This window comes from Macaca thibetana, chromosome 18 (genome assembly GCF_024542745.1).
Source record: "Macaca thibetana thibetana isolate TM-01 chromosome 18, ASM2454274v1, whole genome shotgun sequence".
In the NCBI taxonomy this organism is placed as follows: domain Eukaryota; kingdom Metazoa; phylum Chordata; class Mammalia; order Primates; family Cercopithecidae; genus Macaca; species Macaca thibetana.
The window spans coordinates 46,839,380-46,861,714 of record NC_065595.1 but is presented as its reverse complement, the minus strand read 5'-3'; the positions used below and the strand labels follow the sequence as shown (position 1 = coordinate 46,861,714).

Sequence of the window (22,335 nt, the reverse complement as noted above, 5' to 3'; positions counted from 1 at the left end):
ACCATTGGGTTCTCCGGCCACTGCTAAAGAGAAGAGAATCTTATGATTTGCGCTCCCCCACCATTCATAATTTAACTTCATTTCTCCTGTTTCAACAAGCTGACAAATAAACTAGAAAAATAGTATTATTTACAGTTTACTTGTAAATACCAGGGGGTTAATCCTTTGCTTAAATTCACATAGCTTGGAAGTTTCTACATTAGGATTTGAACCGAGATTTTCCACTTGCTAATCTTACTATCTGATAGCTGTGTACTGCATAATTTTTTTCTGTATATTAAATGATATTTCATCAATTGGAGATTAAACTTGTGTTCAAGTTCAAACTCATTAGTAAATTTTTACTATTTTCTTGAGTTATCAGTGCTCTAACAAAGCTGGAACATTTAATTTACATCTTTAAAGAGTCTTCAAATATTTCTGGAAATAGATTGAATAAACACAAATGTACAGATAAATTTTACAACTGACAGTAAAAAATTGCAGCCTATTGATTTTCTGTTCCCTTAAAAGTGAAATAAAATAAATTTGTAAAATAATAAAACTGTAGTATTTCCTCAGGGCACTTTGGAGGTTCTCATCATGTCCCTTGCTTACCACAATACATACTAATCCCTAGAAATTCCTGGGAAGTTAAGACTGTAACATGTCACACACACACACACACACACAATTCCATATATATGATCAGGACTCACTGCAGCCTTGACCTTCAGGACTTGAGTGATCCTCCCACCTCAGCCTCCCGAGTATCTGGGACTACAGGCCACGCTACTACACCTGGGCACCTGGGGTTTTTTTTTTTTTTTTTCTTTCAGAGATGGGGATTTGCTATGTTGCCCAGGCTGGTCTTGAACATCTGGGCTCAAGCAAGCCACCTGCTTCAGTCTCCCAAAGTGCTAGGATTACAGGTGTGAGCCACTGAGCCCAGCCTGATTCAAATGTTAATCTCATACAGACATACCTCACAGACACATCTAGAAAAATGGTTGGTCATTTGTTGGGCATCTTATAGCCCAGTCAAGTTGACACATAAAATTAACCATCACATTTGTATACTCTATTTAGGAGAATTCCCTTACAATATCCCAAAGGGAAGGTATTCTAAATCACATTCAATATTTTGAGATAATTACTAAGACATGTTCACTATAACATAGATGCCTGTTATAACAATACAATATTTAATAGGAGTTGTGTTTTGTTCTGTATGCTTAATGGTCGTATGAAATATTTTAAATTCCTGTATTTCACACACACACACGCATGTGCATTTATCCCAGAGTGATTAAATTTGGTAGTTTATTCCACTCCTTTAAAAACAGGACAACGAAAATCTATAACAGAAACACTGATGCCCCATGAGGTAAGACACATGAATTAATGAAGAATTAGCTCCTCTGGAATTGAGTTTACTAGTAATTAACAATGAAATTGATAGCTGATAAGGATACTATATTAGTATTGTAAAAATCCAATACAACCCTCAGTTTAGTCATTACTATATTGGAAAATATTATTTTAGTAAAAATTTCTTAAGGTGCTGTGAAATAATTTGTCTCACTGTTTTAAAGTACAACATTAAAAAAATGGTCCTCTTTTTGGCAATTTGCTTCTTCCTATCACTATCAATAATCTTACAAATATGTAGGTACCTATGATATGTCATCTGTATTCACATATTTTAAATCCCTCAAATTTTAAAGTAGATAATAATTATAAAAATAATCTTATAGCACATAAGATATTTATATAGAATACTATAAATATAAGTTCATATTTATAAGTTATGTATTTATAGGACAAAGTACACCTGATATGATTTAAGTTTGACCCATTTGTTTTTAAACTTCTCAGAGACTGTTCTGTCTCACTTTTTGTCAAATGAGACTCAGCAAATTTTAATCAACTTACATATTAAGATTAAGTGTTTTATAGACAAGTAATTTTAATATTTGTTGCTTTGGAAGTGGCGATGAAATTGGGGTGGGTAGATCCTGCTACCTCTAGAGTATCCTTTTTGCTCTTAGAGTCTAATAATTTAAGGTAAGGAAGAGAAAAACAGGCTCTAACTTTATAAAAGAATAAATGATGGAAGTCTAGCAAATAGTAGACTATAATTAAGTTGAATCACTAAACTAAACCAAAGGTCAGCAAGCATGGATATTCTGCATATTAAAAAAATCACATTTAATCTACAATCATCCAAAACTACAAACATAAGATTTTTTTTATGTTATGAAACTGTGACTCATATGAAATATAGAGTATTTACACTGAAATAGCTACTTCTTTTATACTATTAGTCAGTAAGCCATGAAGGTAAAATTACAATTTTAAGGAATAGAAAATTTTAAGAATCTGTACTTAGATGTAGACCACGTGTGTCTGCTTTCTCTTAGTGATTTCTTATCTAATATTTACATTGCTTCGTCAAACAACCAGAGGTTTAAAATAAGGCACAATCATTTTCATGAACCTAGACAGCATATTTTCTTGAATATGATGAAAGGCAGGGTTGATGGATTTCCATTAATGTTAATGCCTGTCTCCTTATTTCTCACCTTTGTTATTCAGTTGCTTAGAAAGCAAATTAGTATTTTATTCAAATTTATTTTTAATTAGCATAAATTATATGTATTTATCATGAACAACATGAGGTTTGAAGTACACATACATCGTGGAATGGTTAAATCTAGCTAATTAACAAAAACATTACCTCACCTAGTTATAATTTTGTAGTGAGAACATTTTACATCTACTCACTTAGCAGTTTTCAAAAAGGGCATTATATTAAGTGAAATAAACCAGAAACAGAAAGACAGATGCTATATGATCTCATTCATATGTGGAATCCAAAGAATTTGCTCATATAGTGGAGAGTGGAATGGTGGTTGCCAGAGGCTGGGGTGAGTAGGGAATATTGGGGAGATGTTGGCAAAAGAGTGTAAGTTTACAGTTAGATTAGAGGAATAATCTACTTAAATCATAATCTACTGTATGGCATAGTTAATGCTGATATATTATATTCCTGAAAAAAACAAATTAATATTTTACAAGAAACAGAAGAAATCATGGGAGCAGACCATAGTCGGACAGAGTTTTGTATCGAGAATGGCTTTTAAAGGATGTAAACATGGAGAGCTGAGTATATTATAAATGTACAAAAGGTATGTCTGATTTGAAAAAACACAATGAAAATAAACATAGTATGACCTCTTTTACAATTATGGATAAACTGCTCATAAATATGCTTTCAGGAATAAAATGTAAAAGAAATTATTCTTGTAATATTGTCCCAAAGAACACAAAAGACGTAACAACATATATCACCAGAAATAGGCACCAACAACAACAAAAAAAATCCTAAATTCAGAAGACTGTACAAGCTACTTTTAGATCCATTCAGAACACACAGAGGATTATATTTCCTAATGGATTTAAATTATAAGAAGTAATTTGTTTCTCTCTGTGTCCATTTAGATATTGGCCAGAATGTTCGTCAATTACAGACTTAATTTTGTAATCAGTTTTAATTCTGAATTTTAGTGAGTAGATCAAATAACAACTCAGGAGGCAAAACTTGCACTGTGTGGACCCACATTTAATGTATCTACTTCCACTAGTTCTAGCAATTGTTCGTGGATGAAAAAAGCGTTTTCAGAAAAAGCATTTTTCAGTGAGTTGAGCCAAATGACATTTAAAAATTAACTTGTGCCTTGAAATCACAAAAGAAGATGTTAGCATAATAATTGTCATCATGCTCAAAGGCTGAAGATTTTATGAAGAGGGGAAAACGAAAGCACATTTAGCATGACTACACTATTGGAATGATTCAAGTAGACAGACCCAAGCTCTTTAGTGGAGGTAGGAAATGCTTGGTTCCTATTTCTGGAAGGTCCATCAGTACCCGAGCCCAAGAAAGGGTCATGTGGACAATGGCTAGCTCAATGTCCATATAAAGAGTGAGATTTCTGACTTCCTGAAAAAGCAGAACATTCTGAGTTCCCAGGAGAACCCCTTCCTAAGTGGCAGAGGGCTGGTGAGACCAATGATATTTAACCGGTTTGTTCAGATAGCTCCCCAGAGGATGTGTCAAAGTTCAAAGGAGGCTGTTTAAAGAAAACAACCCAAGTCAACCATAATGAGCCTATGTCACCTGGAAAGACCCTAAACAGTTTACTAGCAGACTCAAGAAGGAAGGTCCCAGGATACTTTTCATTCCTTCCCTTCAGTGAATAGGCACAATAAAAAATTCCCAAGAGGTTCTTAAGAGTATGTAAAGATCCATTTTACTGTACAGTTAGAGAATAGGCTTTTAGGAAGCTGCTGCCAGAAAAGCCTGATCAATGTTGAACTATAAAACCAATTACAAGTGCTGGATAGTTCAGGGAACACACAGGGTCACTCACCTCCCTTTTCAGAGCCTTTCTTGGAGGCTTTCTGCCCTGCAGTAAACCAGTGAAAGATGTGAGGGCTCAGCCAGATAAACTGAAAGATGCTTAATTATATTTGCAGATAATTTTTCACATAATTTTACTTTCAATTTTTCAGCAAATGATTAACATAATTTTAAATCATTAAAATTTACAAATAAGCATCATCTCTCTGAATCTATGTATCTCTATATATGTGTATAAATAATTCACAATCTCAATCAAATTATAGGTCATTATCATACTATTTGTGAAAAATCTGGAAACAAAGAATGAGCTCAGTGTCAAAAATGTGGTCATATTTAAAATAGCTTGAGTTTAAGCTTGCTTTCCTTAAACATCACACAGTTTCAAATTCTGTCACAATTAAATTCTTTTAAAATTTGTTTTGTTTCTAGTTTTTAAGTAATCCCAGCTTATGCCAACGTAGTTTTCAATGCCTACATTATAACTCACATTGGGATTAGTTCTTCTCAGAACCTTAACATGAGTGGATGGTATTTAAAAGCAGGCAGATTGAACTAAAAGCATTACTATTTAAGAATCAGCATTAAGTTTCTATAAGGTTGTTCACTGACCCCATTTATCTCATTGAGGAGTGAATGATATAAGACAAATGATTAAATACAAAGAACCTGATGGAATAAACACAGAAAAGGTATTCTGCAATGACAAAACGACCCAAAGGCCAATACAATAATGTGAATAAGGTGAGAAGAGTTGAGTTTGGAATCAGCCCTGTAAAACTGAAACTTCTGTGATGAATGGGAATGTTTCTCCGTGTTGTTACATCAGTAGCCTCTCACTATTTTGGCTGTTAAAAACTTGAAATGGATCCCGGTGGAGGAACTAAATTTTGAATTTTGTTTAATTTTAATTTCAATAGCCACATATGGATAATGGCTATAATGTTAGATGGCACAGGCCTAAATAAAATTATATTTTAAAGAAAGAGAAAACAATCAATATATGGATACAAATTAATAGAGTTTAAAATAGGAAAATAAGTCAGGTCATCAAGGAAACACAGATGGGAGAGCTTGAGCAAGCTGCACACTGGTGGAAAAAAATCCTAAATATAACACATTGTTTCTTTTATAAACAAAGTTTCACTGTGTGCTGCAGAATGTGCTTTGACAACTCAGGTTTCATTGGACCTTCTTGGAGATAAAATAACTGCATAATTCCAATTATGTTTACTTCAGTTAGATCACAGAGTCACTTTTCTTCATAGTATGTTACCACCACGCAGATCTTCCAATTGTGTAAAGGTCATACAAATTCATCATGGGGGATTGCTTAGCTTCCATGAATGACTTTTAGGCTATACTCTATAAAATTATTATCTACAAAGTTCTACATAATAGACTTTATGTGTTTTTCACATAACGGAAACATCCAGCTGGTCTCCAGGAGCAGGATGACAATGGTTCCCTCCCCATACATCTGCACTACATCTTTGCTTATGGTTAGTGAGCCAGAACAAGTTATTGAGAGTGTAAGCTAAAGGAGAAAAGCACACTTTCCTATGACCCTGCTTACTTATGTAAACATGTCTTTCCTGAACTAGGGGTTTAAGCTAAATAGATTTTGAAGCAGAATTTAGGTATTTCAAGATATTTCTCTGAAATGTTTGATATGAAACATTTCCCTTCTTCCAATATTGTGCTCTTCAGGGTATTAGGATAAAAACAGAACAAACTTTAAGAAGACATCCTTAACTCCAAGTGATTATCTCCATGGTCAATTGGATTTAGTCAAGATCCCTTAAGAGGCATAATATTTTACTGAAGCAATTTCTTTCACTCAGTCATTCATGTATCCATTTATTATGTATTGAACACTCATATAAGGCAGTTACCTACTAACACTTGGTGGTAAGACAGTTTTAAAAATGTCACCTTGCCTGCCCTTGTGCATAGTCTATAGTCTAGAAAGGAGCACATAACAGACAGGTTAAATAATATGAGATATGGTTAGAATATCATGGGAACACATTGGAGGAAAAGTTAGCCAGAAAATTAGCAAGGCAAACAGAAAAGGTATCATAGGGAACACAATAGCTGATATGAGGCAGGTGCAAGGGAGGGTATCTCTGCATGAGATAACCCCAGAGACAGGTAATAGTATGCATGGGGATGAAGAATTCATTTTATCAAATCAAATATTAGATTTATCTGAATGTCTAGATCATGATAGAGAACTGGATATAAAATCTGAAATTTAGGGGAAAGATTGGGGTCATTATGCATATTTGGGAGTATTTTCTAGTCAAAATTGTAAGTGCTATGAGTTCTATCTTGGTCATTGTGCAGAACATGAGTATTAAAGGGAAAAGTACAGGATGTTGAGAGAATCCCAGCATGAAGGGGCATGAGTAGAAAAGAAATTCTAGAAAGGTAGCAAGAGAAAAATTATCCGAGAAGCACAATATACCATGAGAATGAATGTATTTCAAGAATTTATGTATTTCAAAATATTTCTCTAAAATGTTTGATATGAAACATTTCCCTTTTTCCAATATTGTGCTCCTTAGGGTATTAAGAGAAAAAAAGAACACACTTAAAGAAGACATCCTTAACTCCTACTGACTATTCCCATACTCATTTGGATATAGTCAAGATCCTCTTGGGTGGACATTTCAACGTTCTAATCAATAGATTCAGATATGCTTAAGAAATCGAGTCAAATAAAGAACAAAAATCCATCTTTTTTTTGGCAATAAGTGAAGTCACTATAAACTTAGCCAGACCAGTTTCAGCAAAATGGTGGGGAGAAGTTGGTTATAGTGCAATGAAAAGTATAAGGGAGGTAAGAAGTAAAGGCAGTGAATTAATAAAAATGCTCCTTTGAACATTTCAGATGAAAAAATATGTTTCAGAATGCTGGTTTCTGGCACTATCAACATACACAGTCAGTCACACCACTGTAAACCAGTTCTAGTGTGATGGTGAATCTTATGGCCAAGTTTCCTTAGGCTCATAATTAAAGGACCTGAGCCAAGGAATCATTAAAGCCCAAACCCCAAATATTAATGAAGAGCAAGAAAGCTAATGAATGTAAAGAGCTGGGAAAACTAGAAATTGCTATACAAATGTTAGTGATTATGGTCATTATTACTACAATTTGGTCTTGATAGATTTTGGTCTGTATATCAGCCCAGTTTATAACAGAGTTGAAAAGTCTCCCCCCCATGGAGTTTGTAGAGCGGAAACATCAGTAGTTAACTTATGCATTATGCATATAATTTAGACTCAAGAGATCCAGTGAATAACTGCGGTGAACTACAATTGCCCTCTTTAGACAGCTCAATGTGAACTTCCTGATAGAAAGAAAGCAGTCCAAAGTCCTATGTAAATGGTGTGATAATAACAGGAGGATTGGCTGCTTGCTTGCCTCTCATTTCAGTTGGATAATTTGAATAAATTCTTTATACAGATTGTAACTGCTGTCATTTTGATAATACTCCAACTTGAAAATTTGGATTGTTGGGTACAGCCCCTTGCCAGCTCCAAACAAATGGAGGTTGGCTAATGATGGATTTGAAGGGCACCCTGGCATCATTGGTAGACAGAATATTTCCTTGCTATGAAGTCTCCAATCGGGCAAGATTTCCTATTGCTATTAAATAGGAGTTTATAAAACTCTAAAACTGCTGTAGACCCATAAACTGATGAGTGAACTGGAGACTTCTTTTTTCACACATAGAATCTCCAAGTTCAGTTTAATCAATCTCCTTGCCTCCAATCGTTCTGATTTATCTAAGATTAACCCTTCCCTCTTGCCATCCAAGGTACCTAATTATCTCTGTAGCCTTTTTCCTTTTGACATCATTCTATTTTTTTCTAAAGATTCACTTATTAAGCAAATATTATTGAGCACTTACTATATGTCTGACCTTACTTAGAGGGATATAACAGTGAACAAGATGAAGTTTCTGCTTTCAAGGAATGCATATCTATAATGGGAAATTGTCTTGAAAATATATCTCTCAATTCAATGAGATAGGTATTAAGACGCCTGCAGGGGAATGATCAATCTTCCAAAGAGCGGAAGGATGATGAGGTAGAATAGGAAAGTGTTTAATCAGAGTCCTAAAGGATTTTGACATATAGACAAGAAGAGGAAGAATATATCTCTTTTTGTTTTCTTGATGTCATTGATTCTGCCTTATCCAACTTTGCTTCTCTTAAAGTTACAAAGATTTGAACATGAGAACTCCAAAATATTTAAATCAAATTCAAATGCTGCTAAGGTATCCTCTTTTATTCTTCTCCCTACAAATTTGTCTTGAACATGATATAATCTGCATGGATGGTGTTATTTTAATTACGTTTGTTTTAAAGGTTCTAGAAACATCATTTTTCCCTTCAATCTTTGCACTCCTAATTCTACTGCCAACCTGCATCATACTTCACAACTTCTCCAGTGAGTGACTTGAATTCTGATTATTTTCATCTATTTTATAAATTAAATCATATGTAAGGTTATAATTCTACTTGATCTCTTAGAAGTTACTGCTCCCTTCCACATATTTCAGATCTCTACAAATCCTAAAATCAAGAATTCTCAAACTGAGATTAACTGAGATTAACAAGAATTCTCAAACTGAGCTCCCTTCCATATATTTCAGATCTCTACAAATCCTAAAATCAAGAATTCTCAAACTGAGATTAACTGGAGTTGTCATCCATCAGCTATGATGTTGGCATCTAACATAATGCTAATCTTCAGTTATGTCCTTTTTAGCTCTCAAGATTTATGCATAAGTATGTAGTTTCTTTCTCCAGAGCTCCAAAACTGTTACAGGGAATGACTATTTTGATGTCTCAAAGATGAAGAAATGATAGATATGATAATGCCATTTTAAAAAGTTAGACCATTTGGAATTTCCAGAATTTATGAAGAAAGTACCCAAATAAAGGATATTGTGGGCCCTATCAATTTAGCTGCCTTTCTGTGATTAAAACAAGCAAAAACTAAACAAACAAAAGTCAAAGAGCAGGAGACAATATCATTGTTACAGGTAGTATACATTTTGTGGGTGAAGAATACAAAACTGGTATTTAGAGCTGCTTTATAACAAGGGAAACATCACTTCTCTTGCTACCATTACATTGCTAGACTCCTTTCTCAAATGTACACTAGACAAATCTCTTTGGTTTGAGACTAAAGCTGTTGTTTGCCAAGATTAGTGTTTTGATCTTTGTTGCTGTTATTGCTGTTGCTTATTTAAATTCATCTACACTCAGACCAAAGTCATTGCTAAAAGAAATTCACATCATTTTTAATTTTCTGCATGCCATACTGACTAATCTGTGACTTTTGTTTCATTTGAAGTGAACACAGACAGCCTGAAGTGTTTGATGTTATTGGTTGCTGTGTTCTTAAGATATCATCATATAAGAACCAAAGCAGGAAGGTTGCTTGAGCCCAGGAGTTCAAGACCAGCTTGGGCAGCATAGTGAGATCCTGTCTCAAAAAATAATTTAAAAAAATCAAGTTAAAAATTAGGCAGGTATGGCAGTGAGCACTTGTAGTCCCAGCTACTCAGGAGACTGAGGTGGGAGCATTGCAGTTGCACCCCAGCCTAGGTGACAGAGGGAGACCTTGCCTTAAAAAAAAAAAAAAAGAGCCACTGCATGTATTAACTAAACAACTCCAAAATCATTATGCATGACCTTGAGCAAGTCACATAAATTTCCAGCCCTGTTTCTTTCTTTGCGGTCTTTACACAATGAAGTGGTTGCTATCAAATGATTTCTCATGTCCCTTTAGCCTCTGTCATTTTATGATAGGAAAGTTTTGGGGGAGAAACATACAGAAAAAGTAGACCTCAACATAGTACCACAGCATCTATACTCAAACTGTGCATTTATAAAACGTGCTTTTCTAAACACTTATATGGCTGCATACCTGAGATTTATACCAAATTTCCTATGTGGCTTTTAGGCACCACTGAAAAATATAATTGAGGAATGGATACCAATGCTGCGTGATTGTGTGTGTGTGTATGTGTATGTGTGTGCGCGCGCGCGCGTGCTGTCATACATGCTTCAGAGGATAAATTGAGGATACTGTGAGAGTGTATATCTATACCTCATCTAGACTTGGAGTTTTGGATTTAAAGAAAGAGCATGCAATAAATGAGGAGAGAGTGGCGGAGAAGCAGGTGAAAGAAAACTTCAGGTGGGTAGACCTTGAAGCTGGAAGAGCTGGCTCACATTCTTTCCCTAAGAACAATGAAAGCCCATAGAAAGTTTTAGATGGTGAAGTGATGTGATCAGATTGGCCTTTTTAAAAGAATTATTTTGGTTCCTCTATGGAGAATTGGTTGAAGGTCAGGAAGGACTTAGGGAGCCCTGCTCACTGACAATGCATAACAAAACTTTCTTTGGATTTACTATCAATTTTTACCCAGGATATTGGTAGCTGCCCCAAAGTGCTCTCTGTTCTTCTCAAAAAACTCTTTCAAAGTGTTCTCACTTGTGTATTATCCTTTTCCTTATTTGTATACGTTATCTTTCTTACCACTGGTAGCTCTCTGCCTTTAATGACAAAACAATGCTTTCCTCTGGCTTACTAAGTGAAATAAAAGTGCAAAGTGGGTCATGAAATGTTTGTAGTCCTACAGTACCATGTGCTTCGAAAAGTTCCAAGCTTAGGTTAATACTCTACTGTCAATGCCTTAAATTCTTAAGTTTTAAACAAGAGGCTTGATATTTTCATTTTGCATGGAGCCCCCAGAATTATTTAGCTAGATATGAAACATACTTCCAGCATTGTAAACTAAGTGATTTCCTAGAGTATAAACTCAGACTAATAATGCAATTTCTCCCAAAATATAAGCTCACCCAGCCTGATTAAAAATTTTAAATTCAAGTTGGCCGTGGTTTCCAAGCATTTCCAGGAAAAAAAAGATATATTTTGTGTTTTTTAAAAAACAAACAAACAAAAAAAACATCATCAGTTCCTACTGGTACTACCAATTCAAATACAAGATTACGGAGTTTTTGCTTAAATGTACTGATTTTACATCTGTGTCTACTTTGACCCCTGCTGAAAATGCTAGCTTTCACTGACACCCACATAACTAGCAATTTGCTTTTAACCACAATACATAGACAACAGTCCCCAAATAATAATATGATTACTGAAAAATACTTTAAGGTTTAATCACTGGCTTCAATCTTATGGAGTCAAATTATGATTTTTGGAATCACTTGGACAAGTTCCTCTATGTGAGGCTATGCCAACGACTCATTAAACAATTGAGTTTATTTGCATCATTTTTCTTTTAATTTGAAGAATTTTAAAAAACAGTTTAATAATTACATAAATGTATGTTGTTCCAAAGTTAAATATATAAAACAAAGTGTAAAAACCAAACATATTAGGAATATTCTAGCTTTTATTCCTGCCCCTTATACTGTTCTCTCCCCACTCCCACATCTACATAAACTTTTTAAAAAAAGTTATAGTTTATGCATCGAATTGTATAAATCCTTATTCCATGAATGTTGGCATTCTATAAGTACTTTTCACTACCTGAAGATCACTATATAATAGCATATAAAGGTATTTCCTGGATGGGCATGGTGGCTCACACCTGTAAACCCAGCAGTTTGGGAGGCCAAGGTGGGCAGATCACTTCAGCTCGGAGTTCAAGACCAGCCTGGGCAACATGGTAAAAACTTTGTCTCTGCTAAAAAAAAAATAAAAATACATTAGCCCAGCATGGTGGCAGGCACCTGTAAGTCCCATCTACTCCGCAGGCTGAGATGGGAGGATCACTTGAGCCTGGGAGGCAGAGGTAGCAGTGAGCCAAGGGCATATCACTGCACTCCAGCCTGGGCAACAGAGTAAAACTCTGTCCTAAAAATAGAAAAGATAGTTCCTATTACTATTTATACTCTTTTGTTTGGATGAGCTATAATTTAATCAGTAAGCCATATATTGCTGGGCACTTTTATTGGCAACCATTTTCTTTTGCATTTATAAATAACAGTGCAATAAATAGCCTTGAACATGTCTCTTTCTGTAACTTTGTCAGTGTGTCTTTGAAATAGATTCCTAAGAGAGAGATTGCTGGGTCAAATGGTAAATGTGCATTCAATTTTTTCTATTAATATATACTGTCAGATTCCACTCTAACTTTTTGCATTGAGCAAGGCATGATAGTACCTTTTTAACCACAGTCTTGTTAAAAAAATTCTGTTAAGCATTTGGATTTTTGCTAAACTGATGGGTAGAAACTGCATTTCTCTTATTAGGAGTGACTGGGGTTGAACAACTTTATAAATATTTAAAGAACATTTGCATTGTCTTTCTGTGAATTGTGTGTTTATTTTCTAGCATTTTAATCATATGATTTTGGGTATAGTTTTTCCTTTATTTTTAGAAGACCTTCATATATTGACCTGCTAACTCTTTGTGGTAGAGTTAGCTAATACATTTTCCAGTTATCTTTTTACTTTTTTATGGTGTTTTTTGTCATGCAAAAGGGGTCTGTGTGTGTGTGTGTGTGTGTGTGTGTCTGTGTGTGTTTGTAATGAAACTTTCCTCCTGGATTTAAAGTATAGTTAGGAAAGTTTTTCTTGCCACTCAATTATAAGAACATTATCCATGTATTTTTTTTCCTCATACATGCATGGATTTATATTATACAGTTAAATTTCTGACTCCTTTTGACTTCAACCTGGTATATAAGTTCAGAAAATTCCTAAAAATTTACCAACCAAGAGTCAGTACAGGCTGGCTCCAACACAACACTGCTGATAGAGCATGCCATTGACATTGACAGACTGTCTTCTGGAGACCCACGCGTCCTTTGCATGTGTTGTTTCATTTTGTATGTTCTTAGTTATGACTGTGTATGTTTCATGAAGTTGGAAAAGTTCCTGGTGCCTCAAATTTTCCAAGTCAAAAGCCTCTTTGAACATGGAAAGAATATGCATTACAGCATTGGTGGCAGAATGAATCACTATTTAGAAAAAAAGCTTTTGCTATTTCTCTAGTTGAGATTTTTTTTTTTTTTAGTATAAACAGCAATCATGCAATTGTATGAAGTGCTGCCACTTTCAGAGACAGCAACACAAGCGGGACAGACAGTAGAGAGACAATCATTATGTATTAAATGGCCTTGTTTTTATTAATAGCAGATTGGCACTGATTATTCTTATCACAGTCTATCCATTTTCTTCTCTCAAGTTTAAAAAATTTACCACCACCTCCCTTCACCAAAGAAAACAAACAAACAAACAAACAAACACTATCTATGATAAATACTCACCACTACTGGAAGCATCATTCAGATTTAGCAGACCCCCTCCGAGCCCTCTGTAACTATGGTAACTATAGGTCCCATTTCCGTTGATGTACAGCACATCCTGTGAGCCTGGAACAGCTGATGTTGAGTAAGTGGCCTGGGTCGCCTCTGGTTTACACTGTTTGTCAGCTGGAGCAGACTCATCCTGCAAGGACAGACAGCATTCCATTATTTATCACCTCATTGTGCTATTTCACCTTGAACAGGACTACTTTGTTGTCATCTAAATATCTGCATTGAATAAGAAAAAATATATAGTGAATGTTAAGTAAGCACAGATGCCCATTTTTAACATCTTCGCTAAAAACTAAAATAAGGAAAGCAAAATAACAATGTGGGCAGATTGGAGATGCAACAATTGACAGTTTTCAACTGAATATAAAATGACATGAAGAAAGTTACTCACAATAACCAAGAGGTGGAAGCAGCCTAAACATCTATTGACAAATAAATGAATAAAGAAAATATGGTACATACATACAATAGAGTACTATACAGTTTCAAAATGAAAGAAACCCCATCATACTACAGCATGGATGAACTTAAGGACATTGTGCTAAGTGATATAACCACAAAAAAAAACAAATATTGCATGATGCCACTTATGAAGTATCAGAAGTAATCAAAGACAAAGAAACATAAAGTAGAATGAGCGTTTTCAGCACTTGGGGAGGAGCTATTGCAGAGTCTTCTACAGGTATAGAGTTTCCGTCATGAAGGGATGGAGGTGGAGTAGTTCCGGGGCACTACTGCACAGCCATGTGCATTGGCTGACAATATTGTACTGCACACTTGGAAATTGTTGGAAGGGTAAATTTTATGTTAAAGTTGTTTAAAATAACTTGGCTAGGCTTTAAAATTTAAATGAAGAGATATTACAATGGAAAATAAATATTGAATAAAAGTTGGGTTCTTGAAATCTATTTTGCACCCTTTTATCTTCCTTTCTCTCCTTCTCTGTCATCTCTCTCTTCTTCTGTGTATGTGTGTGTGTCTTTCTCTTTTTATCATTTTATGTTTACAGCAAAATTTGAGTGCCGACTCCAAGCTGATTCCATTACATGCATTACAACAGACTGACAAGGACGTGAATTCATCCAAACCTTTCAGTTTTTTATTTGTTTGCTCATTTTTAAGCTATGCTAGTGTTCACAAAATTTTCTTCAGTCCTTCTAATCATGTCAAGTTGTGAGGAAATAAAATGTTCAAATTGCAATAAACTGTATATACTTTCAATAGCAACACAGATTGAATTCCCCTTCAGCTGTGAGTTTATAAGACTTAAAATATATACATATATGAATTCACTTTCTTCTGCATTCTTCATCTTTTTTTTTTTTTACTTTTTGTTGGGAAGTAAAGAATTAATAGAAAGAATTATAAAAAGATTTCTAGTGAGTTCTTCAGAGAGATTTTTGGCACAATCAGAAGTATTTGGCAGCTCTCAAATGTTGAGTATGTGGTTAATGGAACAAGTAACTTTTAAATATATTTTTTGTGGCCCCAAAGGGATGAAAATGAGGAAATATGAAATTAGTTTGCTCTATGGAAACAGCAGTACTGTTATATTGAAAATACTATGACCATTTATATTGTGAAATTATTGCCACGACTGTCAGCATAACACAGTTACGGTTTTACTCTTGTTCATCGAACTGAATCCACTATAACTGACCCATTCAACTCTGACCATTATACTCAGCTGCACACGTGAGACACATAATCTATAGGCTTTCAAATGTTTTCATTTATAGTAAGACTATAAAACAAACAGCAAACTATCTCAAAGTAAATTGAAGTAAAAATAAGGAAAAAAAAAGAAAATTGAAAGGAAAACACAGGACAATATTTTAAAAACTTGAATGTAGATATAAATTTATTTTCCAAGCATTACTTTTTTAATGCAAACATTAATTGACTGAAATTGGTGTATGAACTAGAATGTCTAATTGTAATTTAAACTCTTGTCATTTAAATCATAGAAATCCTAACACCCCTCAAGCACAGGCAACAAAAGCAAAAATGGACAAACAGGATCACATCAAGTTAAAAACCTTCTGCACAGCAAAGGATACAGTCAACAAAGTGAAGTGGCAACCCACAGAATGGGAGAAAATGTCTGCAAACTACCCATCTGACCAGGGCTTAATAACCAGAATATATAAAGAGCTCAAACAACTCTAGGGAAGAAGTCTAATAATCTAATTTAAAAATGAGCAAAAGATTTGAATAGACATTTCCGAAAAGAAGAAATACAGATGGAAAACAGGCATATGAAAAGGTGCTCCACCAACATGGCACATGTATACATATGTAACAAACCTGCACGTTGTGCACATGTACATTAGAACATAAAGTATAATAATAAAGAAAAAGTGCTCAACATCATTGATGAACAGACAAATATAAATCAAAACTACAGTGAGATAACTAAAAACTACAGTCTTACCTCACTTAAAATGACTTATATACAAAAGACAGGCAATAATAAATGCTGGTGAGGGTGTGGGGAAAAGGGAACCCTTGTACACTGTTGGTGGGAATGTAAATTAGTACAACCAATATGAAGAACAGTTTGGAGGTTCCCCAAAAATCTAAAAATTGCACTACCATCTGATCCAACAATCACACTGTGGGCTATCTATCCAAAAGAAAGAAAATCAATATATCAAAGATGTATCTGCACTCCTATGTTTGTTGCAACACTGTTTACAATAGCTTAGATTTGGAAGCAACCTCTGTCCATCAACAGATGAATGAATACAGAAAATGTGGTACATATACACAATGGATTGCTATTTGGCCATAAAAAAGAATGAGATTCAGTCATTTGCAACAACATGGATGAAACTGGAGATAATTATCTTCAGTGATAAACCAGACAGAGAAAGACAAACATTGCATATTCTCACTTATTTGTGGAACCTAAAAATCAAAACAGTTGAACTTATGGACATACAGAGTAGAAGGATAATTACCAGAGGCTAGGAAAGGTAGTGAGGGAATGGTGAGATGGGAGGTGGGGATGGTTAATGGGTAAAAACAAAAATTGAAAGAATAAATGGCTGAATGCGGTGGCTCATGCCTGTAATCCTGGCACTTTGGGAGGCCGAGGTGGGTGGATCACCTGAGGTCAGGAGTTCGAGACCATCCTGGCCAACATGGGAAAACCCCGTCTCTACTAAAAATACAAAAATTAGCCGGGTGTGGTGGTGGGCCCCTATAATCCCAGCTACTCAGGAGGCTGAGGCAGGAGAATCACTTGAACCTAGGAGGCAGAGGTTGCAGTAAGCCAAGATCATGCCACTGCACTTCAGCCTGGGTGACAGAGTGAGACTCCATCTCAATAAATAAACAAACAAACAAATAAATACATAACTATTAACTATTATTTGATAGTGCAACAGGGTGACTATAGTCAATAATAACTTATTTTATACTTTAAAATAACTCAAAGAGTGTAACTGAATTGTTTGTGACTCAAAGGATAAATGCTTGAGGGGACTGTTATTCCATTCTCCACAATATGCTTATTTCACATTGCATGCTTGTACCAAAACGTATTATGTACCTCATCTATCTATCTATCTATCTATCTATCTATCTATCTATCTATCTATCTATCTATCTATCCGTCCGTCTGTCTGTCTGTCTATCTCTACTACGTACCCACAAAAGTTAGAAATAAAAAAGATTTAAAAAAATAAATAAATCACAGAAATCTCTGGAAGAGTAAACTACTTTAGAATAGCATAATCCTAAAAGAAAATGTCTTAAAGAAGGAACCTTGAATCACATTTTGTTGGTATTAGATTTGGTAGTCAGCAAATTGCAGATTATTATTATATTTTAATTCTGAAAGTTATTCTTTGCTGTTAGAAAGTACCGAAGAAGGTGAGTTTTTTTTTTTTTTTAATTATACTTTAAGTTCTAGGGTACATGTGCACAAGGTGCAGGTTTGTTACACAGGAATACATGTGCCATGTTGGTTTGCTGCACCCATCAAGTCCTCATTTACATTAGGTATTTCTCCTAATGCTATCCCTCCCCCAGCCCCCCATGCACCAACAGGCACCGGTGTGTGATGTTCCCTGCCCTGTGTCCACGTGTTCTCATTGTTCAACTCCCACCTATGAGTGAGAATATGTGGTGTTTGGTTTTCTGTGCTTGTGATAGTTTGCTTGGAATGATGGTTTCCAGCTTCATCCATGTCCCTGCAAAAGACATGAACTCATTCTTTTTTATGCCTGCATAGTATTCCATGGTATATGTGTGCCACATATTCTTAATCCAGTCTATCACTGATGGACATTTGGGTTAGTTCCAAGTCTTTGCTATTGTGAATAGTACTGCAATAAACAGGCATGTGCATGTGCCTTTATAGTAGCATGATTTATAATGCTTTGGGTATATACCCAATAATGGGATTGCTGGGTCAAATGGTATTTCTAGTTCTAGATCCTTGAGGAGTCGCTGCACTGTCTTCTACAATGGTTGAACTAATTTACACTCCCCGAAACAGTGTAAAAGCATTCCTATTTATCCATATCCTCTCCAGCATCTACTGTTTCCTGACTTGTTAATGATAACCATTCTAACTGGTGTGAGATGGTATCTCATTGTGGTTTTGATTTGCATTTCTCTGATGGCCAGTGATGGATGATGAGCATTTTTTCATGTGTCTGTTGGCTGTATGAATGTCTTCTTTTGAGAAGTGTCTGTTCATATCCTTCACCCACTTTTTGATGGGGTTGTTTGTTTTTTTTCTTGTAAATTTGTTTAAGTTCTTTGTAGATTCTGGATATTAGCCCTTTATCAGATAGGTAGATTGGAAAGATTTTCCCCCATTCTATAGGTTGCCTGTTCACTCTGATTATAGTTTCTTTTGTTGTGCAGAAGCTCTTTAGTTTCATTAGATGCCATTTGTCTATTTTGGCTTTTGTTGCCATTGCTTTTGGCGTTTTAGTCATGAAGTTTTGCCCATGCCTATGTCCTCAGTGGTATTGCCTAGGTTTTCTTGAGGGTTTTTACAGTGTTAGGTCTTACATTTAAGTCTTTAATCCATCTTAAGTTAATTTTTGTATACAGTGTAAGGAAGGGATCCAGTTTCAACTTTCTACATGTGGCTATACAGTTTTCCCAGCACCATTTATTAAATAGGGCATACTTGCCCCACTGCTTGTTTTTGTCAGGTTTGTCAAAGATCAGATGGTTGTAGATGTGTGGTGTTATTTCTGAGGCCTCTGCTCTGTTTCATTGGTCTATATATCTGTTTTGGTATCAGTACCATGCTGTTTTGGTTACCGTAGCCTTGTAGTATAGTTTGAAGCCAGGTAGCCTGATCCCTCCAGCTTTGTTCTTTTTGTTTAGGATTGTCTTGGCTAAATACCAACAAGACAAAGCAGGAAAGATCTAAAATTGACACCCTAACATCACAATTAAAAGAGCTAGCAAAGCCAGAGCAAACAAATTCAAAAGCTAGCAGACGGCAAGAAATTACTAAGATAAGAGCAGAACTGAAGGAGATAGAGACACAAAAAACCTTCAAAAAATCAATCAATCCAGGAGCTGGTTTTTTGAAAAGATCAACAAAATTGATAGACTGCTAGCAAGACTAATAAAGAATAAAAGAGGGAAGAATCAAATAGATGCAATAGAAAATGATAAAGGGGATATCACCACTGATCCCACAGAAATACAAACTATTATCAGAGAATACTATAAACAACTCTATGCAAATAAACTTGAAAATCTAGATGAAATGGATAAATTCCAGGACACATACACCCTCCCAAGAGTAAACCAGGAAGAAGTTGAATCTCTGAATAGACCAATAAGAGGTTCTGAAATTGAGGTAGTAATTAATAGCCTACCAAACAAAAAAAGTCCAGGACCAGACGGATTCACAGCTGAATTCTACCAGAGGTACAAAGAGGAGCTGGTACCATTCCTTCTGAAACTATTTCAATCAACAGAAAAAGAGGGAAACCTCCCCAACTTATTTTATGAGGCTAGCGTCATCTGATACCAAAGCCTGGTAGAGGCACATCAAAGAAAGAGAATCTTAGGCCAATATCCCTGATGAACATCGATGTGAAAATCCTCAATAAAATACTGCCAAACTGAATCAAGCAGCACATCAAAAAGCTTATCCATCACAATCGAGTCAGCTTCATCCCTGGGATGCAAGGCTGGTTCAAAATATGCATATCAATCAATGTAATCCATCACATGAACAAATCCAACGACATAAACCACATGATTATCTCAATAGATGCAGAAAAGGCCTTTGACAAAATTCAACAGCCCTTCATGCTAAAAACTCTCAATAAACTAGGTATTAATGGAATGTATCTCAAAATAATAAGAGATATTTATGACAAACCCACAGCCAATATTGTACTGAATGGGCAAAAACTGAAAGCATTCCCTTTGAAAATCGGCACAAGACAAGGATGCCCTCTCACCACTCCTATTCAACATAGTTTTGGAAGTTCTGGCCAGGGCAATCAGGCAAAATAAAGAAATAAAGGGTATTAAATTAGGAAAAGAGGAAATCAAATTGTCTCTGTTTGCAGATGACATGATTGTATATTTAGAAAACCCCATCGTCTCAGCCCCAAATCTCCTTAAGCTGATAAGCAACTTCAGCAAAGTCTCAGGATACAAAACCAATGTGCAAACATCACAAGCATTTCTATACACCAATAATATACAAACAGCCAAATCATGAGTGAACTGTCATTCACAATTACTACAAAGAGAATAAAATACCTAGGAATCCAACTTACAAGGGATGTGAAGGACCTCTTCAAGGAGAACTACAACAAACCACTACTCAATGAAATAAAAGAGGACACAAACAAATGGAAGAACATTCCATGCTCATGGATAGGAAGAATCAATATCGTGAAAATGACCATACTGCCCAAGGTAATTTACAGATTCAATGCTATCCCTCCATCAAGCTACCAATGACTTTCTTCACAGATTTGGGGAAAAAAAACTACTTTAAAGTTCATATGGAACCAAAAAAAGGGTGAGTTTTATACTGTGGTTCTTATAAAACACAGTATTGGGCCAGCATCAAATTTACAGCTGATAATGAGAACTTTTTAAAATACATATTTCTATTTGATATATAGGCAAACAATATATGTTTCCTTTTGTACTTATGATGAACTTTTATATTATAGATAGTAAGGGAGTTTAACTTATTAGACATTAAAAATGATATTTCAAGAAATCTGTTGTTGCTGGAAGTGTGTGTGCTAATAAGCAGGTCAGAGGTAAATGATCACATTATTATAGTGCTATGGCAAACAAGAATTACTAATAAAGAAATAGTGGTAGAGAAACATAGGTATCATGAGGGTCTGGAACCCGATGGCATGTTACGATGACAGAGTGCGTGGGTGGAAAGTGGTCAAACCAAAAATTACTACACCTCACACACTGTCCATCAAACTTTCATAAAGGTACAATGAAAAATCTCCCATCTTGGAGAGCTAACCTTCCTGTCTGGAGAAAGAAATTTATATAATATAAAAAATATATATATATATATGATATGATTACTTATATATTCCTCCACTATAATAGGCATGTCATATTTGGGTTTAGCTTAATAAATGAGTAAATCTTGCCAAAAGATTAAGAGATGAACTTGTGATGTTCACATGGATTAATTTTTCTCATGCATACGACTATTTCCTGTAAGCAGTTGATTTCAAGCTGATGTCCATGGAACTATAAGGCTTCTGGGGGAAATGACTCAGTGTCTTCCTGAGTTTATGGGTGAAGGCATATAAATATGTTTTTATGTCCTCTTTAACCAGACTAGCAGCTCTGCTTTATTGTTTTACACTTATAAAATCACCACACATAAAGCATTATGAAAACTACCAAGGTGCAAAGTATTCTTTCTGCAAATACTTGTAGCTATGGAAACTCTGAAAGAAGACACAATCTTGGGGTCCTCGGGAAAAGGTGGCCTCAAACAGTCCCACCATTCCTGTAGTGGAAATAACTTGGGCAACATAAAACTTGAGTTTCTGGTTTTGGAAAAATGGTGGCTCTTCTGAAAAATACAAGTTGACTTCTTTGTATTTGGAAAATAACAATGAAATGTGCTTGCAGAAGAGTTTCTTATTGATGAGTAAAAAGGAGAAAGGGAGAAGGCATCATTGCCACAGTATTTTCTCTTTGACCTTTTGTATGGTAGAATTAATTCAAACTATGCGATATATTTTTTAAAAATTGCCTTCTTTCATTATTAACTGGTATTCCAAACCACAGTAACTGCACTAAGTAGGCAGATAATTTATTCCATTAATAATCAACACTGGCCTTGTAGGGATTCATTTATATTCAGACATGGATTTGCATTATTAGTGTTTTTGGCAGTCCACAATATGTTGAGAAATACAATAAATGAAACTCCCAATAAAATCTGGTCCATAGTGACTTCTGGGCAAAAGTTTAATAAAAAGTTAATTCATATTTTTATCTTGAATGATTATTATTGCTGTTTTTAAAGAAAGGTGTTTAATGACATAAAAATTAAATATC

The 22,335-nt window shown here is 35.1% G+C and overlaps 1 protein-coding gene across 11 annotated transcripts in view; it reads right to left on the bottom strand.

The window, feature by feature from the left end:
- The window catches only part of NOL4 (nucleolar protein 4), a 387,024-nt gene that overhangs the window by 14,215 nt on the left and 350,474 nt on the right, over positions 1-22,335 (bottom strand). For all 11 annotated transcript variants that reach the window (XM_050767257.1, XM_050767246.1, XM_050767248.1 and 8 more), the window contains one exon: positions 13,729-13,909. In XM_050767257.1, the coding sequence (XP_050623214.1) occupies positions 13,729-13,909 (181 nt within the window). The remainder of the gene's footprint in view (positions 1-13,728; positions 13,910-22,335) is intronic.